Here is a 24,505-nt window from a genome sequence, read left to right on the forward strand (position 1 = left end):
AATGGTCATCCTAGAAGACAACTCCTTTTGGTGGCACTTGCATCGGAAGTTCATTTTGTGCAATATACAATAGTTCGAATTCCCATGTGAATCTTGGAAGCTAAGCCATGCTTAGGGCCTTTGCTTTAATACTTAATACCATATTTGCATAATACATTTCAGAGTATTTTTTTCTGGTCCTGTTGAAAACCTAGAGTGGTTCTACTGTATTTTCGTTTGTAATGTTGGACTCAATTTTAGCAAGGTGAGCTCGCACCACATGGATCTGATTTTGCGCTATTTGCAGTCTGCATGAGTTTCACGAGCTGGCAGAACTTGGCAGTATCAAAACTGCCTAAACGTGAGTGCAGCTGGCATGAAGTGAAGGGAAAATGAAAATGTTGAACCACCTGCAACAACATCTTGAATAAGTTCTTATTTCTGAGATTCGAAGTAGACAAGTAGAATTTTATTCTGTGTTAAAATACAATATGATGGTTGTCTTACTTATGGTTGATGATGAGTGTCAGTTATAATGAGGCAGTGACATGTCATCAAGCTATTCTTGTGAAGTTGCAAATTGTGTTCTACACCTTACTGCATTTTCTTGCTTACTAAAGCTTAGGTTTTGGGAATGTTTATACCTTGGAACTTTTCAAGCATCAATTATTCGCTTTAGCTTGCCATAATATTTGCCTTCTGCATCCCTTTTAAGAAGACTTTAAATTTCTTGCAATATAAATGTTCTGGACATGAGGCATACGGATCTATTTCTTAAGCAGTTTAGCATGTAAACCCTTACTGGCATGGTGTATCATATGACATGCATAGAACTAGCATAACAGTTAGAGAAAATTTCTACGTATTCGCTTGAATCAATGTCCTCTCTACCAATGGGATGCATAGTAACTTTATCACTGGAAATAAGGATTGAGTTAATTTTAATGCACTGGCATTCTTTGGCTACTTCACGCACTTTACAGAGGCTATCTTTGTACGTACGTGTCTGTATTTAATCATTTTCTCGCCTGCCTGGGTCACTGGGTGGTCAAATGGTTAGTGCATCAGGCTGCTGTGCTGAGGTAACATGTCTTGAATATAATCATCAGATCACCTTGGGTCACTGAGTATGCACCGATTTGTACACAAGTGCCTCTCATCAGTGACGCTCTTTCACACCAGCATGGGCCACTGTAGGTGGGGGACTGCATAGGCACTGCTGTTCCAAGAAATTTGACACCAACTAGGTATGAGCCACGCAAATGTGCCGTTCTACAATGACAAAAAAATGTCCCTTAAATTTCTTCGATGCGCAATTGAACCCACGTCTCAAGGACAGCAACCCGCGAGCGAGCTACGCTATGAATGCACCATGAATGAGCTTCTCTCCAACTTAGGTCAATGAGTATGTGCCCTTGAGTACGCAGCAAGTGAGGGAACCATTCTCGGAGGCCACACGCAGACTTCGTGGCAGTGTCACTAGATTGCACAGTGAGTCCAGAAAGAAGTGTGAGAAAGGAGCCCAGTTGCCGCATGACGCGTTACTCAGTGCGCCATGCATTTCGGAGGCCACATGCAGGCTTTGTGGTGGGGGCACTAGATGGCGCCAAGTGTTCTTAGCTAAGCACGTATGCATGTATACCATGCCTGAGTAACTCAAGCAGGCTAGGTGACCATTTGTCACCGCCCCATTTCAAAGCAGATGCGAATAAATCATCAAAGCGTGAAAGAGGAGTCCCGTTACGCACCTCATACGTAACTCGTTTCGGCAGTGGCAATACATTGTCCACCCGCCGTGGTTGCTTAGTGGCTACGGTGTTGGGCTGCTAAGCACGAGGTCGCGGGATCGAATCCCAGCCACGGCGGCTGCATTTCGATGGGGGTGAAATGCAAAAACACCCGTGTACTCAGATTTAGATGCACATTAAAGAACCCTAGGTGGGTGGTCCAAATTTCAGGAGTCCCCTACTACGGCGTGCCTCATAATCAGAACGTGGTTTTGGCACGTAAAACCCCATAATTTAATTTAATACATTGTCCCTGTATTGATTCAATGCTCACACAATACCATCGACACTCGTGAGATGGGTTCTGCTGCAGTGTTCTTTTTTTTTTTTATGTATGGCAGTAGCTTCCACACAACATGCAAAAAGCTCTTAAGTAAACATGTTTCCACAATTTCTACAAGGCAGGGTATTTTATTTACTTTTTATTAGCCTACTGAGATGTCCTGATTGAGAACTACATTTGGGTGGTTTTATGAGGCAAGCATTAATTGCTCTATCATATATGATACAGCATTTAATTATGGGTTGTTTTCCGGGCATTTCGTTTCCTCTCAAACGTACAAATTTGGGGGCAAAGTTTATAATTCGCATGAGCTACATGTTTTTTTTAGATTGGCGCCAAGTAGGTAAAAAAATTTAAATTCCAGGAGTGCTAATTATGAACATAGTGTAGGGCCTGCCATGCTCCACAAGCTAATAGCATTAGCAGCAACAAACTCTAGGAAGAATAGGAAGGTTTTGTTTTGGCTTGTGCGAAGTGCTTAGAGTGTACAAAGCATAAATTAACGAAACCTATGTCTGCAAATGACCTGGCTTAGCCCTCTAGTGTATCCATAAATGGTACGCAACCATTTTGCCCATGAATTTTCAACCAAGTGTTTCTTTAGGAAAAGGGCATTGGTTTAGGCATATCTGGCATATGCAAATGCTTGTCTAATTTTTTTCACAACAAACAAAAAGTAATGGAAGGGTACATGCAATACATACATCCGCACAATACAGTATACTTGCGAACTCACTTCAATTTTTTGCAAGGTTTATGAATTTGTTTCCGATTTTTTAAGCTTACGAGAAATAAATTATTTGGTAAAACAGTTTCACTCTTTGGTTAGACCACTGTCTTTCGATTAAGTGGGAAATAATTCTGGGGAATATCTTCCCAGCACTCATGATTACGGCACTTTGCGTAAAATTTTTAATTAACAAAGGCACAAAATAAAAATTGGCTTGCATACTTGAGTAAAAACTCACTTTGAATGTTGCAATGTTGCAGAATAATGCAGTTCATTCTTTCTACGTGGCAGTAAAACAGGAGTAGACATCACAGCTTGAAGCTAGTATGTGCACCATGTATATGAGGCAGAATACCAAGCCACATTTTGATGTTGCTTTGTATTCTGTTTCGTATGCATGTTGTGTGACATGGGATAAGCCAGCTAATTTTAGCACATACGAGGGCAAATCAGTCTTGCCCCCATTTTTTTTAAAGCCAAATTACGGCTGTAAATGCAAAGTGAACATATCCTTCCCCAGCAGCGGGCATTTCTTGGACCAGCCTGGCACGCGGCACGGCACTGCTGTCAGTTGTTGAAGACAGTTGTGCTTCACATGTCCACGGCATACGAGCGACGAAGTGTGACTTGTTTTCTATGGCGCAAGGGACAAACAGCCATCGATTCCATTGATAAATGCAGGCTATGTATGGGGAAAAGTGTCTCGCTTTGAGAAGTGTGAGGGAGGGGTGTTTTGTGTTTGCAAAAGACAGTGAAGACTTGCATGACAAGGTGTTTGGGGAGGCTGCGTGCATCATTAACTGACATTTCCCGCATGGATGCAATGGTGAAGGCGGATCGGCATGTGTACCTCAAGGACATTTCCTGGGAGCTTGGTATTTCGTATAAGAGAGTTTACAACATCGTTCACAGTTCCTTAAGTACCGGAAGGTTGCATGTCGGTGGATGCCTAAACAGTAGGATGACATGATGAACTGAAAGTGAATGATTGCTTCACTGACTCAATGGTGTGCCGAGGAGGGTGAAAGTTTTCTGGACTGCATTGTTACTGGCATTTAAACGTGGATACTGCATTTCACCCTTGAATTGAAGCAGCAGAGCATGGTTTGAAAACATCCAGGTTTGCCTGTGACAAAAATATTCTGTTCAGTGCCATCTGTTGGGTAAGTTATGTTAAGTCTTCTGGGATTGCCTAGGACCACTCCTGCTGCATTTCATGCCACAGGTGCAACCATTAATGCCAACAGTTGTTGTTCCACACTGTCACGTTTACTGGCTGCCATCAGGCGTAAACACAGAGATTTTCTATGTGGACACCGCGGTTATCCTCCACAACAATGCAAGGCCACATGTGGCAGCCGGAACCGCCGACAAGCTCTGGCCATTTCTCTGGGAGACCACCCACCGAGCAGTCCAGACCTGAGGGATGTCCACGTTTTCTGTTTGCTGAAGGAGCTGCTGGCAGGACAGTGATTCGTGTGCAGCGCTGAAGCCAGCAGCCCAACAGTTGTTCCACAGACAGTGGGCGAATCCTACCACAGGGGCATATCAAATTTAGTGCTGCGATGGGACAAATGTCTGAGCTCGTGTGAAAACTGGTGGAAAAGTAGTGTAAGGCACGTAGAATAGTACGTATATATGTACTTTACCTGTATGACCTTATTTTGGCTAATGAAATATTGGGGCAATGACTTTGATTCACCCTCGTAAATAGTTGTCTCTGCCGCTACCGGCACCTAAAATTTTGTCATGCATTGTCAGTTAATGAGAATTGGGCTCACTTGCTGCACACTGAAGCTCTTAGCATGTGCGAGTGGCACTTCAGGGAAAACAATTTTGACTAAGTCAAAATGTGTGACGTAATAGCGAAAGTGGAGCAAACACCTGTGATTCTAAATTAACTGCTTATAGGCTGACCTGGAGCTGCACCAGACGCATGCAGTCATGCGAAGAACTGCAGTTGTCACACACAAGCGCACATATTTCTCTTTACACTGAATCCGCACAAGTAGCGTAAATTGAAATTTGTGCAGCATGCAGTTGGGGCATAAGCCGTCCCAACTGAGCTGAGCTTGTCTACGCCAATATTCCTGTTTTCAAGGCAATTAGGACAAATGAAGTGTGTCCACATAATTTTTTTTTCTTCCTACGACATGGGTTGCACCACATGGCACTGAAAAATTGAGTTTTTTTTTTTTTTTTTCTCCTTTTGGTGTGTCCTACTGACAGGTCACTCGTGCATCATGCAGGGCGTGGTGCAAGCCATATGGCAAAGCTCTGTGTGGTTTGTGCGACTTGAAATTTCACACACTTTGTGACCTGCTTTGAGCAGGGAAGAATGGGCGAAATACTTTCTTTGCGGCCATACTTTGCTTAGAATAATAGCTGATTTTCAAGGACTGTAATATGACTAATATATAGCATTGTTCTATTTCTGACTACCATTTGTGGCAATGACTAATACATGTATCTTGGTGAAAAGATAAAATGAGGTTTGAATGAATAATGTACGAAGTGAATTAGTTCAAAATTCTTTAGATGTGTTCTGAAAAAAGGGAAGTTTGAAACTTGTAAAACAATAAAAAAAGGTCACTTTTCGTCAGAATAATAGAGCACTTAAAAGTACTGACAACTGGCCAGAATGTGTTGAGCCATTGATGGAAGTGAAGTGACCATGATTTATAATGATAAAATAGAGCACACTGTTTGCGATATAAATTCTTTTTATTTGCACACATTGTACCCAAAAATTTGGCTATAGCAGGAGTAGGAAAAATAACAATGAATTTCAGATACAACTAGTAAATAATAAGAAATTCATCTAAAGGGCATTTGCGTACATTCCCGGGCAAAGCATTCCAGCACTGAATCGTGCGAGGGAAAAAAACTTCCAAGGAAACTGAACGAAAACTATACGGAACAATATTTAGAGCATGATGTTGACGAGTATTTAAGGCTACTGAAAATGAAATGTAATCCTGAGAACAATGTGGTGAATTTACATAATTGTGCAAAAGCTTCAAACAGTCAGGTGACGTTTTTTGAGTGTGACTAAGTTCAAGTTAGTAAGGTTGGAAGAGGGTAAAAAAATCTGTTGTAACGACGACAGATAGCATTTTTCTGTACTGATTCTAATGACTTGCCGTATTTTTTATGATAGGGATTCCATGTGATAGTGGCGTACTCCAATATTGGACGTATTAGGGCTATATAGGTTTAACAGCCTAGTGTGTTTTGGGTGCGGATCGGAATGTGCGTTGCAAATAACCAAGGCGTCTGAAGTTTTGCATTTCAGTTCAGTGTGCGAAGGCCAACACACATCGTGCGAAGAAAGAACTCCCAAATATTTATATTGCTTCGCTCTGTTTAAGGTTTGGTTGTTAAAGGAGTATGTAAAATGGGATAGAGTGACGCATTGAAAATGATAAAAGGCAGTTTTGCTGAAGTTGATGGTCATCTGCCACTGTTAGCAGCAGCTGCAAAACCTTTCGAAACAAGTGTTAAGAGCGACATGATCAGATGGACATTTGATAACGCAATATATGTGACACAATCATCGGTGTATAAGCATATTTTTTATGAAATAATAGAAGGGAGATCCTATATAAATTAAGAACAGGAGAGGGCCGAGCGCGGAGCCTGGTGGTACACCTGCTGTCGGGGATTTACTAGAGTTAAAAAGTACATATTGTGACCGTTGGGAGAGAAAGCTAGATAACCAGTTTACAATATTAGTTATTTAAAATACCTTGAAGTTCATGCAAGAGTTTGGTGTGAACTACTGTATCAAAAGCTTTTGAAAATAGAAATAAAAATTTTAATAAGGAAATCTCAAAAACCAGGAAGTGGCACAAACTGGTGGTGAAGCCATGGTACTTTGGATGTAGTACGTGGGATTACTGTATGCAAGTCGGCTGTTAATAAGTATCGCATACTTATTGCTTAAAATTGTACGTTGTATATTAAGCTTTTTGTGCTTTATGCATATTACGAGGTAACGCTAACAAGTGGCGCTTGCCTACCTCAATGCATGGTGGCACATAATTGTTGTATGCACGCGAGATTCTGAGCACGGATGCTTGCTAAAATCGTTTGTTCCAGCTCGCTCAAGTCTTAGACGACATGCTTCGGAAGTCAAAAGCACACACGTGGCTCCGGCAACATGCTGAAGTGCGTATCACTTGGAACATCGCCTCCTGCATGTAAAAGTCTTGTTTCACTTTAGAGAACTTTGCTTGGCTAAAAACACCCTTGACTTGTTAATGACCAAAGCTGTTGGACAGGAATGCACGTAGCTATTAATATAGAAATAATTGAACACTTCGGGAAGCATGAATCACAAGAACATTGGATTGATAAACAAAGTAATACTTTGACAGATAGTACTGCACTTGTGGTCTTCATCCCACTAATGCCTGCATATAATCACCACCATGCTCGCCTATCACCATTACCAGCATGCTTCCAGTGAATGACTACATTGGATTGATAAACAAAGTAATACTTTGACAGATAGTACTGCACTTGTGGTCTTCATCCCACTAATGCCTGCATATAATCACCACCATGCTCGCCTATCACCGTTACCAGCATGCTTCCAGTGAATGACTACATTCTCACTGGAAATAAAAAATTCTGATAAAAAATGTTTCATAGCATTTTCTACATTACGGCTGCATGATTGCACGCTCTAACCGGTAAGCTTCAAATTGCACTAAAAAAAATTGTGCCATAAAAATTAGTTGTCAACCTCGTTGAGGGAATAAACTCTGGGGTTTTATGTACCATAACCGTAATCTGTATATGAGGCATGCCGTGGGGAATCCTGATTAATTTTGACTGTTCGTGGTTCTTGCATCAAATGCATGGTACATGAGCATTTTTGTATTTCGCCCCCATCTAAATGTTCCGCCACAGCCAGGATTTGATCCCGCGACCTCTTGCTTAGTACACAATGCGATAGCCACAAAGCAATGGTGGAACAGCTGTGCCAATTGCGCCAAACTGCGTCGCGAGCAGGCCTCTGCGCCAAAGCATGCGTAAGAGCGAAGCCCTTTTTCTGTCGATGCTTCGCAGCTAGCAACACTGAAATCACAACAGCATGCTATCATCATCATAATAGAAGGAAGCGGAGGCCTGTCCAGAGTCCTTCACTATATAGTGAGAAACTGTGGGCCCGGCGTAGTCCGGTTCATCATTCGCGCATTTTTCTCTGACGGACGTGCAATGTAGTGCCGCTGTACCATCTTACTGGCGCTTTATTTCGGTGGCCATCGAAACTGCGTGGTACCGCCGTTTGCCTAAGCAGGAGGTCACATTCTAGGATTAAAGGTAAGCGTTTTTATTTTTTTTGTTTTTTGTTTGTTTATAGGTGATAGCAGGGCTTTGCAAACGAGCCGCTGTCATCAGAATTGCACACAGTGCATAGTTAAGAATGGTATTAGCGAACGAGGTCGAATGCGGTGCATGATGAGAGCCATCACTTCTATAGGTGTCGCCATGTTCGATGACTCAAAGCTATTGTGTTGAGTTTGGGTCGCTGCGCTGTTGTGGTGAAATAGCATCGCCTGCGTAAACACTAAACCCTATTTGCGTCTCGCGCATGCGCAGTGACACTGACGCTTCTATTTTATTTTTATTTTCTTGCCGCCGCAAAACCATTGCAGACCCTATTCGAAAACTCCTTGATGTACATGGCGTGACCTGTGTGTATTACATGTCATGTGCAGAGCGGGCGTGTGTACTCGATCTGTCTTATGGTGAGTCTTTGCCCACGAGCCGTGACAGTCGCACTGTGTTGCATCCTGGATTAATAAACACGTGTTTGTTGACGATGTGTGTATACTCTTCCCTGTGCCGAATCGATGAACCCGGCCGTAGCGACCTTTGTGCGTTGCGGTGTGGAGAAGGGTCGCTTCCTTTCCGCGCTTGCAGGGTACGCCTCACGCAAACCCGTGTCGACAACATATCGACTATACAGTGAAACCTCAATATAACGAAATTCTTGATATAACGATGTGTGTAACTTTACCTCTTGTCCATAAAACACCACTTGTTTAGAGCCTCAATACAACGAAATTTCGCTTCTGTCGTGAAGGAATGACACAAATGTTCAAACAATTGAATTACAAGCGGCTGCTTGCAAACGCACCTCTCAAATCGCGACCGCCGATGAGGAGCCGCATCATGTTCCGTAGAAAGTGTGATAAGATTCTATCATGCCTCGCGCACTCTGTGCTTTAGGTGCGAGTGATAGTGTGAAAGTGAAACAAGAAAAATGGTTCTTCACGAGTGCCGCCTTCCCGCACAAGCAAAGGACAAGGTAAAGGGGGAGGCGACCGAACTTGCGGTAACGTGATCAAGCGCGCGGGCAGTGGGGGGTGTACGTTAGTGCACGTCTCGACCATGGCTGTAAGTGCGGCTGAGCGCATACGCAGCCGCACACCCTGTTTTAGGGGTAATCTGCCGTGTGTGCAGAGTGGGCATGCTGAGACAGTGTGGCATCATGTAAGCTGTCTTCCTGCATGGTTGGTATTGGACATTGGGTAATCTCGAGTTTCGATGACCCGTTAAAATGAGAGGCAGGCGAAGCATTCGCTCCCTGCTGCCGGCGCTTTTCATGATAGCGTCGTCCCGGTGCAGGCGACGCTATTAGCCGTGGGGGCGGAGTGCACATAAAAGCGTGGCTGGCTTCGCTTAATTTGTACTGCCGATGTCAAGATATCGTTGATGTGGTATGAAGCCGGATTATTGGTCGCTGACTCCCACAATCATCGAAATAAATTTTCTCATTCAAATTTTGATTGCCCGATAATTCGGAAAATATGTGGGTTCTTCCTGTGTAAAAAAAAATCGATCCGCGACTTAGTTGCGTAAAAGTTCAAAGTTCAATACCACGAAACTTCGATAAACCAAAGCAAATTGCCGATTTTACCTTCTTCATATATCGAGGTTTAACTGTATCAGTTAAAATTTGCATAGTATTATAGTAAGCACACGTGCACTGGATTCTGTGCCAGAAGTGCTTGCTGATATGCCAGATCGGCTTTTTGCCTGCGCCAGGACCTGCGCCAAAAGGTGAAGTGGTGTTTCTACCACTGCACTAAGCCGCCATGGCTTTTTAGCCTGCCACTTGAGTGGCAGACCTAGTGCTACAAGTGTTTCAGAATGTTTCCACCTCGTATTATGGTTTTTGCATGTATGCATACTGTCATTTCCAAACTCTGCACATGCTAAGAAAAAAGAGAGTAAAAAGTGAGTCACGGCAACTTGACTCTCTTTTTTCTTCCAAAGACCAATTTTTGCGCGAGTGGAGTCACAAAACAGAGTCTACATTTGTGCATAGGTCGTTTGACTCTCAATAGCACGCGAAGAGTTGTCGTGGAAGATCGCGACTCCTGAGGTAAAGGAGCAGAAAAGATCAACAATTGCCTTTCGAATTTTTCCCGAGTTTGTGTGTAAACACGCTCTGAAATACAAGTTCCTTAGTTTAACCATTAGTCATATCACCATAATACAGTTACTACACAGTTCTACATACATTTTATTATAGAACCAATAGGAGATAGTCATTATTTAGTAGTACTTCAAAATTATTCCTGGTAGTGAATACAAGGACACTCTGGCACAAATGATAATAAACTTCAAATATGGTATGTTATAAATAAAGAACTGTCATTACACATCAAGAACGTAATTTTATGCATAGAAACGTCCTATATTAAACCTTTGTGTGTGTCCGTTTGTGTGTCCGTGATACCACCTATAAACACATGTACAATGTGAATTTGGCATTGATATATCAACACAAAAACTATAGTATGTTAATTTGATCTGCTTAAGTGCATGGCGAAAATGAGGATTTTATAATGGCACATTTATTTCCTACTTTAACAACAAAAATGCTAGGTTTAGTTATTTACATAATAGAAACCTACAGTGGTAATGCGAGTTAGAACGGATGTGCATGCACTTCTAAACTACGCTGAAGTAGTGTTGTAGACAAGACAATGAAAATATGAATTATCAGATAACAAAACGTATAACCACAAGGACAACTCAGTAACAGTGGCTAAACATCATCAATTGAACAACACAAATTCACATCTTGTGGCAACTTCTCCAAAATAGAGGTCAAGGCACTCGGGAAGTGCTTCATCTCCAGCCTTCATAGCAGACATTGTACCACTTTTTGCGACACGAAAGGAATGTCGGTGCCTTCTGAATTCTAGCACCTCAAGTCTTTCAACTAAAGAAGCAACTTCATTACTCACAATGAAAATGCCAACAATCTGGCAAAACTCTGGGTCATCCCCTTTGTGCATTATGGGCACAACTTCTACTTTGTAGTTTACCTGGCGTAGTGCCACTGACTTTGCCTGCCATGTAATGCCAACTGGCAGCGCGTCTTGAATGCATGGGTGAAGCTGACCCCTATCCACAGGTTTTGCACTGTTCGTAGACAGCACACTGTCCAAAGCTAATTCAGTGAACTCAAAACTTTGAAGCAGCTATTGCCTGCAAGGGTCTTGCAGGTATTCCTGAAATTGCAAGGCTCTTAAATATTGGTGCTTTGGCTCAAACCTCGTGCACCACAGCTGCTTCAGTGACCCAAAAAGAACCCGCCATGGTTGCTTAGTGGCTATGGTGTTGGGCTGCTAAGCACGAGGTCGCGGGATCGAATCCCGGCCACGGCGGCCGCATTTCGATAGGGGTGAAATGTGAAAACACCCGTGTACTTAAATTTAGGTGCACGTTAAAGAACCCCAGGTGGTCCAAATTTCCGGAGTCCCCCACTACGGCGTGCCGCATAATCAGAAAGTGGTTTTGGCACGTAAAACCCCATAATTTTTTTTTGCCCAAAAAGAGATATCATGCGGGGGTAGTGTATCAGATGCTCCATTTTTGGAATGAGACAGACAGATGGATAGTGTCTGATGAAGGGACTCGAACTTTAATTTCCAAGTATGAAAGGGGCTGCAATGGAAGGTTGTCTGATAAAAATATGTCCAATATTTCTCTTAAAAGGAGGTAGGTGAGGGCATTGGCCAAGCTTCCACCTCACTTAAGGGGGGACGCGGGTTTCGCAGCGTGAAAAATTGCCAAAAGATCTTTTTTTCAAAAATCAAATTTTCAGTTTCTATAACCCCTTTTCTATCTGATACCCAAATATCATCACTGTAAACCACTTAGAAGTGCTCTAAAAAAAATTGTTCTATCAGCCAAGGTAGCGAAAGATCTCGTGGAAATCAAGAAACACTGTTTTTCAAGCCGCAATATCTCCGGAACGGCGTGACCTAGCGCTGCCATCCCGGCCTCGTTGGAAAGAGCATTTCTCCCACTTCAAATTCACCGCTTCAGTGATTTCCTCCTTACAGAAACAAGCACACAAAAAGCAAATGATTGACGGTTGTGCCGGAGTCTGCGATTGGCCACCCCAGACCAGAGGCCACATGTACAAGAAGCCCCCACATCACAAAACACCCCAAAGACTACAAATTTGGTGCCTCTTAGAGAACTGAAGAGGAGGTGAAACTTTGAGAGCCATTTTCTCAGAACTATTTTTCTGCCTTTCTGCTCAGGAAGAGTTGACTGTTGGGCTAGTTGGTCATCCATATTTGAAGTAGTAGCTTAGCGCAAATAAAACCATGGACACAAGAAAGATGGACAAGGACAGTCTTGTCCGTCTTTCTTGTGTCCGTGGTTTTATTCACGCTAAGCTACTACTACAAAAATTTCTGCTCAGTTTCTGAAGCTGATTTCTTTGTTACTGCTTAACATATTTTTACTCCATTTTTTTTTTTTGTCACGTTCCTTGGGCTGCAGTGCAGGTCGTGACTTTCTTGCTTTCTTATGTTGACCCTTTGTAAGTTTGCGATATGGCTATTCATCTACTTGAAAGTGTGTTTGATGTGAAGGTAACATAATATATGGCACTCCAAAAAATTTGTTGGGAAAAAAAAATTCAAGAATGTCACGACCTTCAGCATGCATTTAGCTATGCAGTCAATACTTAACAAGCCTTCTATCACATTTTTTAAGTTCCCCAGGCTCTCCAGAAAGTAAGAGAAAGAAAAATTCTGCTCAACAATACTGAATAAAATTTTCTCAAGATATCACTCTGAAAATTTTATGGAAGCATCAGGGAGACATTCTAATCATTTGTGCCAATTTTCATCAAAATCCATGAAGAAATAAGGAAGTTGATTTTCAAAGCCACGTCCCCCCTTAACAGCAGTGGTGTAAAAGATCTAAAAATAAATATAAGGGACATTTTTAAACAGCATTATTTCTGCTGGCAAAATAAACCATCGTTTTAATGCTCAGTTTGTTACCACTTCTATTTGCATAACGGTGAATTGAAAGCTTGCCGAGGTCCATTATGGTTGTACTGGCCTTGAAGCTTCTCAAGCTGGCTTTTGTAATGAAAGCAACTTAATGACCTATTTTCAGATGCTAGTATTGCCAAGTTGACCAAATTTTTCATGAAGGTTGTGAATTTAACATGCGTTTTTTTTTTGTAAAAAAAAAATACTGTAGAAAAATGTTTTAAACGTGTAGAAAGATTGTGCAGCACAACATTACATATCGGAAAGGTATTGTGGTGGCTTGTGGCAGTGCAAGACTCCGAATACCAAAGGTGTTTTTGCTTCAAACATGCTTATTTGCACCAAATTGACAGCAGTAACATGTCACTCTGGTCTAAAAATGTTTTTCCTTTTAGTCTATGTTGTTCCAAATGATTTGCGTGCTACATTTAAATGCACCGTTAATGAAGTGTGTGTACAACAGAAAGGGTGCATGCACTGCTGTGCCGAGGCCTTCCTTGTTCACCTCTGCCAGGCTTGCTCTTTTCATTCTTTTTTAATTTGGTGGCCTATGTATACACGTAAACCCCGTAAACCCGGACAGTTTTTTTTGCTACACCACGGAAATTTGTATGCATTAGAGGATGCTGCACAAGTTGGAAGAGTACTTCAAGAAGTTCTTATTAGTAGACTGCGTTACAAATGGAAAAATCATCCTCCGATTCTCTGTTGGCAATGTCTTTCAGAAGTGTGCAGATTGTCTTTAGTATTACACTGATAGTATTACTCTTTTGTGGCGTTTCAATTTAGTCTTCAGTCAGCAGCTGAGTTGACTCCAGAAAGCAGCCCACTTGTCTGAGAAGTTACGTCTCTTTGCAGGAAACCAGTTGTCACATTTTGAAAACACACAAATAAAGTTTGAGCACATTAACTTTTGCAAGCCTTGCTCTTCATGGGTGAAAAGCAAAGCTCATCCAGTTTTGTGTAGGCAAGAAATGACCTCTTTCAGCCACCAACTTTTCTTACTCCTCTGCTGTGTGGTCTTCATTGATTCCTCTTCGATGTTGGGCACTTCTAATGTGCCATTTCATATTTGGAGAAGATGCACGCTGAAATCATGTTGGAGCTACAGGGAATTCAGTAGTCCTTTTGTTGTCATCTGCGTCGTTGAGCACAGATACTTCTGTATGAAATCTGGTTCACAGACCTGCAGTCATGCTAGCCTTAGTGTTCACAAGAATTGCTGCCTTTGGATCTCCTGTTAAGGCATCAGTCATGTGGTCTGGCCAGACTGCATGACAAGATTCCCTTTGGAGGGTGTGGGTTGTGTTTGCTACGAACTGCTCAGAATGCCAAGATGGCACATTTTTTTTTTTTTTTGAGCCATTTCTCTTTTTGGTCGTTCTTATTTGGGCTGTTGCAAGCCGGTGCAGAAGACACGTGCCCACTTACCTAGTGCTCTCGTTTGGTGTTTGGTGAACTGCAGTCCACGGGTGATAATGGCAGCTCTAGTTAAAAAGCAGCCCAGCTTGTGCAGTCACTTATCTCGTGCCTGTATTGCCGTCGCTGCATCGTGTTCTGTTGGCTAGTCATGGAGCAGGCAAGTTGTGCAGCTTTTCAGTTTCGGGAAGCATTGACAGCAACGAAGCATGGGAATATTACATGAATGCTGGTTCTTTTATGGGCTATGGTCAAATTATGAGGGAGCAGCCACCCTTCACTCCGACGTACCGTGGGCCCGTGGCAGAGAGTGCACACATGGTAGGCGTGATGGAGAGGCGATCGCATGAGTAGCTGTGCAGAGAAGCACGCTCCCGAACTTAGTCACCTGTTCACTACGTTGCTTCTTCAACATTGTGGCGCTCAACGCGAGAAGCGAAAGGAGCGCTATTTGTGCCTCGAAATGCCCCTCGCGAGGCCCAATTTGGCTATACACTGGAAGTTGTTGGGCGCCGTCTAGGGAGCGTGTTGCTGCAACAATTTGGTTTACTTATTCGAGGAGGTATTGTACGATAATGTGAACTTCACTGCCCACGAAGGATTCGACTAGTGACCGCAAGCGTCTCAACAGCCTTCTCCCATACCGGAGCCAAGGGATCACGTCACGGGTACTTAACGAGCCTCGTTTTTTTAAGGGAAACTCCAGCTATTTTTTCATGTAAACAAATGTTTCTCTGTACACTTGCCATATCCTCAAAAAAGCAGGTTTGAGAAGTGCGCACCATGTTTACAAATGAATTTTGTTAGTTCCTTGGAGCCACCTTGCCTGCACCTCATTTACTGGCCACATCGTGTTATGACGTAAAAGGCAGCATACACAGAGCATGTTGGCAATGGATGGCAGACGACGGCGTCTACGAGCCAGCGATCGTTAGCTAGCGTTTGGCGTGAGAAGTTGCATACTGTGTGGACGGGCAAGTGACGGGTGGCAAGTGGTGTCGCGTTGCCTTCAGCCCTCACCAGCCGCGCGCACAGTTTGCGCCGAGGTTAGGCCTGTTGCAGCCATCGAGTGGCTACCGGCGCACCTAGCCGAGTGACTCGCCTTAAACTAAATTAAGCTTTTAGGATGAGGAAAGTGGCTCTTGTAGTTCACGTTCGCCCGTGCAGATTTGAAATAAACTGTTCATTTCCTGCAGTGCACACACAGAAAAGCGAGAAGCGACGACACTGTGCACTATCAACGTTGGTAGATGCCCCATGGTTAGTGGCTATGGTGTTGGTCTGCTGTGCACGAGGTGGCAGGGTCGAATCCCGGCCACAGCGGCTGCATTTCGATGGGGGGCGAAATGCGAAAACACCCGTGTAACTTAGATTTAGGTGCACGTTAAAGAGACCCCTTGTGGTTCACATTAGTCCGGAGTCCTCCCCCACTACGGCGTGCCTCATGTAATCCCACAATAAAATTTTTTTTTCAACACCAATACGTTGCCGTTCTCGAAGACCGCCAGTTGCGCTCGCCGACACTTCCCTAAGTTAAATGCGAGTACCCACATAGATGAGAAGATAGGGAACCGAGGGGCCCGATTTTTTATTAATGATATAAGAAGCCAACAAAGACAACATTGGGAAAATACTTCTACTTGCTAATTCAGCAAGGGATAAATTAGCCGCAAGTGGGATACGAGCCCAAGTCATCGCATTACGCTTGCGATGCTCTTGCCAATTGAGCTACCCGGCGCCGTTTTCCCACCCACTTTCTGGGGTATTTGGGGTAATGCTAGAACCAACCCTGGGAGCGTTGGCCAGTGCCACCACTCTCATACCTTGGCTGCGAAACATCCTTTCTGCCGCAGGCGTCGCAAGTACGTGATCATTTCAGGTGAAGGCAACTGGTTAACAAACCCGCACATGCTACTTGAAGGCATAGTGAACTAGAATATATTGTTGTGGCATGAAGGTCTCCGCTCAGGCGTTTTCGCATGGATTGCACGAGATGGCGCCATTGCAACTTCTCCTACTGCTATGACGCGGTGGCCTACAGTGTCTAGGGCTTTTCTGCACACAATAATTGCGGATTTCGAAATGGATCAGTTCTCTTATCCGAACACGCGATTGCACGTGCAATGAATGGCCGATTTTGGGAAGCCTGCGCCACAGTATGAAGGAGCAGCCGCACCTCCAGCCGCTTTCCAAAGCGTAACGGGGCAGCGCATGCCCTTCTGGCCGAGTCACTATAATATATTCACTATACTCAAGGCATCAATGTTTGGGATTCGATAATCGGGCCCCTCGGTTCTATTTTCCCTACGTTGTCCTTGGCGTCTGTTGGCTTCTTATGATACCCACATGAATGTATTTTTACGTATTGTTATGCTTACTCAATATTTGGCTTCCGAGGTGCACTGTTTGCCTCTCAAATGGGCAACAGGCGGCGAGGCCGCTTCGATACCGCAGCTTCAATTTCAGCGTGCAACGGTGCCAGTACTGCTGGCAGTGGCGTTTTTTAGAGAAAAACTATGCATCCTCTTAAGGGATGATCACGCGTGCAGTCTTGATCTTCATCGTTTGTGTGCATGAAAAGAGTGAATAAGGATAAGCAGGCAGCTTACTAACAACGTGCACTATGGTCTCCTTCTCGCTGTTTCCTAAGGTGTCTGGTCTCTCATCCCCGCGCGACTCGGGGTTGATGCGACAGTGCTTGCATGCACAAAATCTGCGTGTTTTGCTATGCTCTAAAATTACTAGATATCGCCGATGTGCGGCTTGCATTATATTTCAAGCGAGCAGCGAGCGGTCATTGTACCATGGCGATGTAAACAATTGCACCGGTCATTGCTACCCAGCGACGTTATTCCGGTATAATTGTGCGCTCTACAAATCGACATACAAATGCCGAATGCTGTGCTCCGGAACATCTTACAGGGAGTATGCCAAACACTTTTGTGAGAAGGGGACAAAACACCGGGAATAGCAAGCAGCACGTACGAGCTGCCCTTGGTGGTCATGTTGCAGCGTGCATATGTAGCTGGTGGGTCGAATGCGAACGGCGGTTCATGGCTATTCATTGGACTCGTAGCTATTTGATAGCTCCGAAGAGGTGGTGCAGCTCACCCGAACAGGTCATGAATCGGCTCAGAGGTCTGCTCTTCACCACTTTCGTTCTGCGCGCCTTCCCCACTGGTGGGCCGCACAGCTGCTTTGTTTTTGCGTTTTGAAATTTTCTAATTTGCGGAACAATTTTTTCAGACGCGTGAAGGGTCTCGGGAACCTAAAAACGTCATTACCTTGTTATGATATCCCCAGAGTTGCCCTTTAAAGCGGCTTCCCACTTTCGATACAAGGGCACAATGCGAGGCGTGTTCAGTGAAGGGGGACGGAGCATGGTGTTACCGGGCGCAGCTTGGTCAGACGTAGAAGGGAAATGAACCAAGCGGTGTGTTGTCTTATTTTGTTGTAACAAGGTTAACAGAACGTGGACAGCGTAATCCATTGTGATCGGTGTTGTCCAGCTTTCTTTAAAAGCGTTCTCACTTGCACGAGGGCTGTCACGGTGGTGCAGTGTGCTGCTAGCTTATTGAGCTGTTCACCTCTTTTCAATGTTTTGGAGCGCTGCTTTCTGCATCTATTAAAGAACGCACAATTTCCACGGAAAGCGCTGATACTAGTCGAGAGGTGTGTTTGTTTGCATCGGCAGGTACAGTGACTGCTGCTCGTGCGCTTGAAGTGCTCAGACCGTACCTCCATTACATCAGATAATGGCAAAACAGACGGTTTTGCGCGTCTGAACACAATCGCATCACTCTGTGCTATGACGACCGTACAGTATGTGGGGTTACTGCCTTTTTATATACTTGGTGCTCTTTTTCATGCACGCAATTCATGACTTCGATGAATTTGTGTGCACGATCGCTCATTTAGAGTATGCGTAGTTTCATCGCGGAAACGTCAATGCCAGTGTACTGACACCATTAGCAGCAAACCGGCGAGTCGGTGCCCAGCCGTCGGCACCAATCGACGGTGTGGTTGCCAGATGACTAAAACCTGCCTAGTTTGTCGGACGCTGCATTATAGTGCGTTACTGTCTAGTGTAGAAAAAAAAAAAGCGTCTCGCCGCGTCCCCCAAACAGTTCCCTATAGTATACTAGAGGGAACTCTGATGCCACAATCGTTGAGCCACCATGGTATAGATTTGTCTGATCTTTGTGCTTGCGGATTCAGACATTCTTGGGGATTCGTTTATTGCGTTTTATATGCCTCCGTTTTCCTAAATTTCAGAACAATCTATTCTCCTCGAGGTGCAGAAGATGCTGCCAACATGCACAATTGCTACAAATTGCAACGATTGAGTTTGTCGAGGTGGCCAAATCGAAGCGCCTTGATTGGCCTGCGATAAATTCATAGCAGCGTTTCATATCACTTTTCGGTGCATGTGTCCTTGGCAGCAATATCGGGATTCTGTGCTAGAGGTCCTGGGCTCGAATGCTGCCTTGGACATTTTCAATAATGTTTATTTAGTTGTTAATTACGCAGTACATTGTTGAAAAAGATGCGTTTAAAAAGTCACGAAGCCGCTTGAAGCCAGAAGGACAAAGTTGGGCAAGTCCGTGTACTTCCCATGCTGGCTCAATAGCTGCCGTAGACACTAGCGCCAGAGTTCCCTGTAGTGATTATTGTATGAGACCCTATGGCAACGTGATTGCCGCGCCACGTGAATCTTGGGTCCCTCAACGCCACTGGGTGGTGTTGCCCTCTGCGCGTCTCAACAGAACACCGCAGGTGGTCAGAACAGCGTGTGCATTGTGTTTTGGACACATGCGCATCGTTCGGGCAGAGGCTACGACGTCTTGTGTAGCACTGGACTGCAGCCAATTAGAACAGACTGCGTGTCGACTACTGCTTGATTAGACAAAAAGGGCTGGCGCCCACTGCAGCTGCGTATATGCCTGAGCACTGGAAGCCGGTGCACTAGTTGCAACTGCTAATTACTACATCGCAAAAGCGCAGCGTACGAACACATCCTCTTTGTGCATATGATACAGTAGCTGTGAGTAAGATAATCTTCTCTCCTTGGAAGATTACCTCACCTTCCTCTTTGACACACAGTCTGCTGCCTACAGTCGTCAAAACTCCGGTGTGGGAAGCCTAGCTTTCGTGCTGCACTTGTGCCATAAAGAAATGTCATCATGTAGATGAGCGTAGCCACACAGTTTCTACACTGATTAAAGAAAATGGCGACTTCCTGACGTTCGGACGCGGCCGTCACCACTGGCCTCGAGCAGCGCTGTGTCCTGTTGGGTCAACCTGTGCGTTGGTTGCACATTAAACAACCCCAGGTAGTCGAAATTAATCCCAAGTGCGGTGTGCCTCGTAATCACATCGTGGTTTTGACCCGCACATTCCCATGAAAACGATACGAAGCGCCGTCAGGCGCATAATGGGCCCGGCGAGTCTGCGCCGCCTTTGCATTTGCTTCATGCGCTGCTTGTGTCTACAGTTTCGATATCAGAGCGACAAAGGCGAATGGCTCCTTTAAGACCATGTTGCCGCCTTGTTCAATACCAAAGTTGAAACCCGTAATTAAAAAGTTATTTAACCAAGCTTAGTCCATTAGCGCGCAGACTACGATGGTTACTTGACTGTCTCCACCGTGCAGTAAGAATGAATAAGGAAGCGTCATCGCATCGGCTAGATCCCACTTATTTGAAAACTGAGTTCATCGAAATATAAATAGCATGGTATGCATGTATATACAGGGTGTTTGATCGAACACTTTCATAGAACAAATTGCCTATGACAGATAGCACAATTTCACCAATTTCGCTATGTTAATGTTCGGTGTCCGACAAAATGCATTGCAGTTTCAGTTACTTTTGTGCTTCAATGCATAAAGCAGCAGTTTCTAAAAAAAAAAATAAGTGCAACACTGCATTTTTACCGCAAGTTTGACGGCGCATATTTCGAATCCTCAGAATTAGTGCAGTGTGTACTCACTAGCTAGAATCCGTAGATTGAAATATGTGCCGTAGTTACTTAGCGTAATTATCTAAATTGAAGTCAATTAAGCATTTTGATTTTCCCTAAAAGTAATGGCCGCCTTGAGTAATTTTTAGATCAAAGCTCTTCGCTACAACAAAATTTAATGAAAAGCCACTTTTGCACACGGCTCTAATCCTTATTCCAAATGCACGGTCCGTGTTGTAGTGCAGGTGCATGCATGTCTGGCCGATTCGTACAACAGTGTGAGAGCCGCCATTTCTGTTTCTGCAGCCTGGCAATGACCCGTACTGCTTTGTGGAATTCAGCGACCACCAGTCAGCGGCGTCTGCGCTTCTAGCGATGAACAAGAGGCTCTGCTTCGGCAAGGTAAGCATTTGATGATACGATTTTTCCAACGCAACCGTGTTCGCAGAAAAGGTTGCTCGACATATCGTGGCCCATATCGTGGCACGTTGCTCTAACCCAGACCACCGCACATACAGTTAAACCCACTTATAACGATACCGGCTTTAACATATCGGTTCTAACAATGAGAAAGTGCTGCACCGTGAACTTTTGTGTGTTTACCATGGTGAAATAACCTGCTAACTACAATGCCCCGAAGCCGCATTATCGGTGATAACAATGAAGTTTGGCTGCTGGGTGTCCGAGCCGAAAGGTAGTGAAATGTGAAATCTTTGAAAAGAAGAGAAATTCGAGCCGCTGCAGGATGGGCCGCTGCTCCAACAGCCGCCGCACGCTCATTTTCTAGCCATCTCCACGCGCCTCCCTCCCATCGCCCTTCCACCCCTCCGAGCACAAATAGACCATGCCAACTGCGCTGTTTGCATGTTGCTCGCTGGCTCCTCATTCAGCGCAGTTCTGCAAACAGCGTAATCGCTCACGCTGGTCTGCGTTGTTAGCATCGAAATCGGTCCTGGCCACGCGGTTTCTCACCGCTGAAACAGAAGACTGCTGATCCACCCGCTGATCATCGGCAATGTCGTGCATTGCCGATGAAGAGAAAGCGCACGGCTGTAGATTTGGAAACTAAGTGCTCCTAACGGATGAGGTGATTGTCGCGAATGTGCTTGCATCAGATAGTGACGGCAACGATGACGCGGTAGGGCAGGGGAGTGGGTGGTAGGGAGGGGCACTGGCCTCCTCGCCATTATAGTTTTCTCACAACAGCTCTGCCATCTCGCTATTTTGATTTTTCATGCAACCCGGTTATAAAAATGGAATTTTCGTGGCACCTGAATATTGTTATAAGTACGTTCGACTGTACCTCTATCACATTTGGAGTTTCCACTGCACCTTTCTTGTTTCCGGTAAATCCTTAATAAATACATTTTGCTACTAAAAAAGTCGCAGTTTCGCCCTAAAGGCGAAGCATTGATTGCGATAGCAAATTAGTAGACAGCTCTACGAAGCAACGATACTAGCTTTATCGGCAGTCTTGTAAACATTCGCATACTAACTGAATTAACAAGCATGGTATCACAAGACACAAGCAGGCACGAATACATTTCACTTAATGACCGCGGAAACTCGCTGTCAAAACTCTCGGGAAGAAGCGCGATAGCGAGCGAATTGACCTTAGTGCTGCCTCTCGCTTCAATGCAAACTAAGCTGCGAAAACAGCGCACACGAAGCCATCAGCACTCCGTCGCCATCGCAGATATCGCTATCAAGCATACCTGCCAACTCGTCTGCATTTTCCGTAAAATGTAAGAATTTCGAGCAGTCTTACGACTTTACGAATCTTGCTTGAAATTTTACGGATAACATTTTATTTGCGAGGAAACAAAATGTCAAAATGTAGTAAAACTACACCCTGGTACATCGCCACGAAAGGCGATACATATGCGTGGTATCATAATCAGCAGCTGCAAAGTTGTAGTGACTTCTGTTGTCTGCTAGGGGGGTCATGAACGATGAACTCTTCCTAAAGAGGAAAGGAGCTCATTCTGGACCTCAAGCAAAAAAACAAACTTCATACCAAGGATTCTGGGGAAGCCAGCCAAGTGACCCATGAGGAGCGCCTGTTTTATTTTTTGTCATCGGTGCTAAACAGGGCATGCTGTCTTCTTCTCCGAAATGTTAAACGGCTTTTTGAGAAGGCAAACTGCCTTATTCTGGCACAGGCTCCTCAGATTCATGTACTGAGGGGCCTCTTGAACCGCCTTTTCGAGCATCTCTAGATTTGTGTGCCCAGGTGTTGTCAAGGCATGTCATTCATTGCTGGCAGTTGACTATGGAGCTGCAGAGAACCAGAAAGGGGATGAGTCATAGTCATTGGCAGCACAACCTACTCTGCGGTTGAGACACTGAGCTGCATTGAGAGAGAGCAGTTCTTCTCTGCTGCACGTCTGTACTTGACGGCAGCATGCAATTACATTCGCCACAAATTCCCGCTAAAAGACGTCAATCTAAGATAGCTGAAGTTGCTCTGGAAACTGCTTCATTCAACAGCGTACGTCATTTTGTTATGGCGTTCCCTGCTATCCTACCTCAGCAGAGTGGCGAATAAAAAGAAGCAATCGACACACTTGAAGTCGGGTTTGCCAGCTTACAAGCATATCATATTTCAGCAAATGTATTGAATGAGCCAAGGTGCAACGGGCAGTGGTCGCAATTAGGAAGCGTTTGAAGTGTCGATGGATCACTCAGGTTCCACAGAATTTCAGTGGTTATGCTGGGTATTCTCTCCATTCCCCACAGTAATGCTGAATGTGAGAGAATATTCAGCACTGTGAACATAACTCGGGAGTTTCACTCGTCTGTGTGTGAGAAAACTCTATAAACTCTGCTGATGGTGAAGGGGCACCAGAGTGGTACTTGCTTTGAGCAAACCTACACAGAAAAGTTTCTGAAGCAGGCAAAGTCAGCAACAGCAAAGTCATTGCAAAAGTAAATTGTGCCCCGGTGGAGTCTTCGCGCATTACTGTCCAAGACATTGATTTCACTTGCGAGTGTGAAAACATGAGTAAGCATGTCGCAAAAGGTAAATCCCTTCTGTAAAAAAGGGCTGCGACGCACCTCCCCCCCGTCCCCGCGTCGCGATAGTTTCAGGAACTTCCAAATCTTTAGGTTGGCAGGCATGCTATCAAAATAGGGGCCGCGCCATACGCAGCAACCGCGGAGTTCCACGCCCCTTCCCCCCCTCCCTGGGTGGTACCTTGCGCGCGATGGACAACGGCATGCATCCTCCCAGCTTTCCTCCCTTGCGAGCGAGAGATTGCACCGCCATCATCGGCTAACCCTCGCATGGTTTCACTCGTACATACAGCATACGTCGTGCGGCGACGATGTTATCGCCCCTGGACTTCATACAGAACATCATGGCGACGACAGGAACGCACCTGGAGTGTCCATATATTGCTATCGCAATAAAAAGATAGGAATGGTTTTACCTTATATCAGCCTAGGGTTGATCACGGCACTTGGGGTCTGCGGTGACATATGGTGACTCAGAAACCTAAATGCAGACAGGTGCATACTTTTCTCCGTTCCTTATCCCGTGGAAAGCGAAAACGGCGCATACCTTTCGTTGTCGAGCCGGCACACAGTGGTACACAACACCCTGGCATGCTGGTTTTTGCGACTGAACACAGTTCAATCGCCCAGCACCTGGCGCACAGCACGGCAGCTTCGCAAACTCCCCAACAATGCTGCTTACCAACGCTGGAAGGAACGGGCGCAGCAAGTGACTCGCCCCAATATGGCGACCGCGGAGCAAAACGGCGGCGCAGGCTAAAAGGTGTCGCCACCCTGTACGGCGGCGCGCTACATAGAGGCACCCAGTTGGATACAGTGAAAGCACAATGAACCTCATCTAGAAATGCAAAGGTCATCAGGATAGGATGAGCTTGTACAGGCCAGTTACAGTAACATCGGTGATTCATCAGGGTGTTAAGTTTAGCACGGGGAAATCGGGAATTATGACTTTTAATGAATGGACAAGTAATTATGTGGTTTCAATTCAACACGAAGTCATCCA

At 44.8% G+C, this 24,505-nt stretch overlaps 1 protein-coding gene across 5 annotated transcripts in view; it reads left to right on the plus strand.

Annotated features, from left to right (window-relative positions):
- The window catches only part of LOC142566292 (nucleolysin TIAR-like), a 256,354-nt gene that overhangs the window by 21,906 nt on the left and 209,943 nt on the right, over nucleotides 1-24,505 (plus strand). For 3 of the 5 annotated variants that reach the window (XM_075677189.1, XM_075677188.1, XM_075677190.1), the window contains one exon: nucleotides 20,794-20,889. In XM_075677189.1, the coding sequence (XP_075533304.1) occupies nucleotides 20,794-20,889 (96 nt within the window). Of the gene's footprint in view, nucleotides 1-6,880; nucleotides 6,950-20,793; nucleotides 20,890-24,505 lie in introns of all 5 variants that reach the window. The other 2 variants (XM_075677186.1, XM_075677187.1) reach the window with 1 other exon arrangement.

The sequence above is a fragment of the Dermacentor variabilis genome, unplaced genomic scaffold, assembly GCF_050947875.1.
Source record: "Dermacentor variabilis isolate Ectoservices unplaced genomic scaffold, ASM5094787v1 scaffold_12, whole genome shotgun sequence".
In the NCBI taxonomy this organism is placed as follows: Eukaryota; Metazoa; Arthropoda; class Arachnida; order Ixodida; family Ixodidae; genus Dermacentor; species Dermacentor variabilis.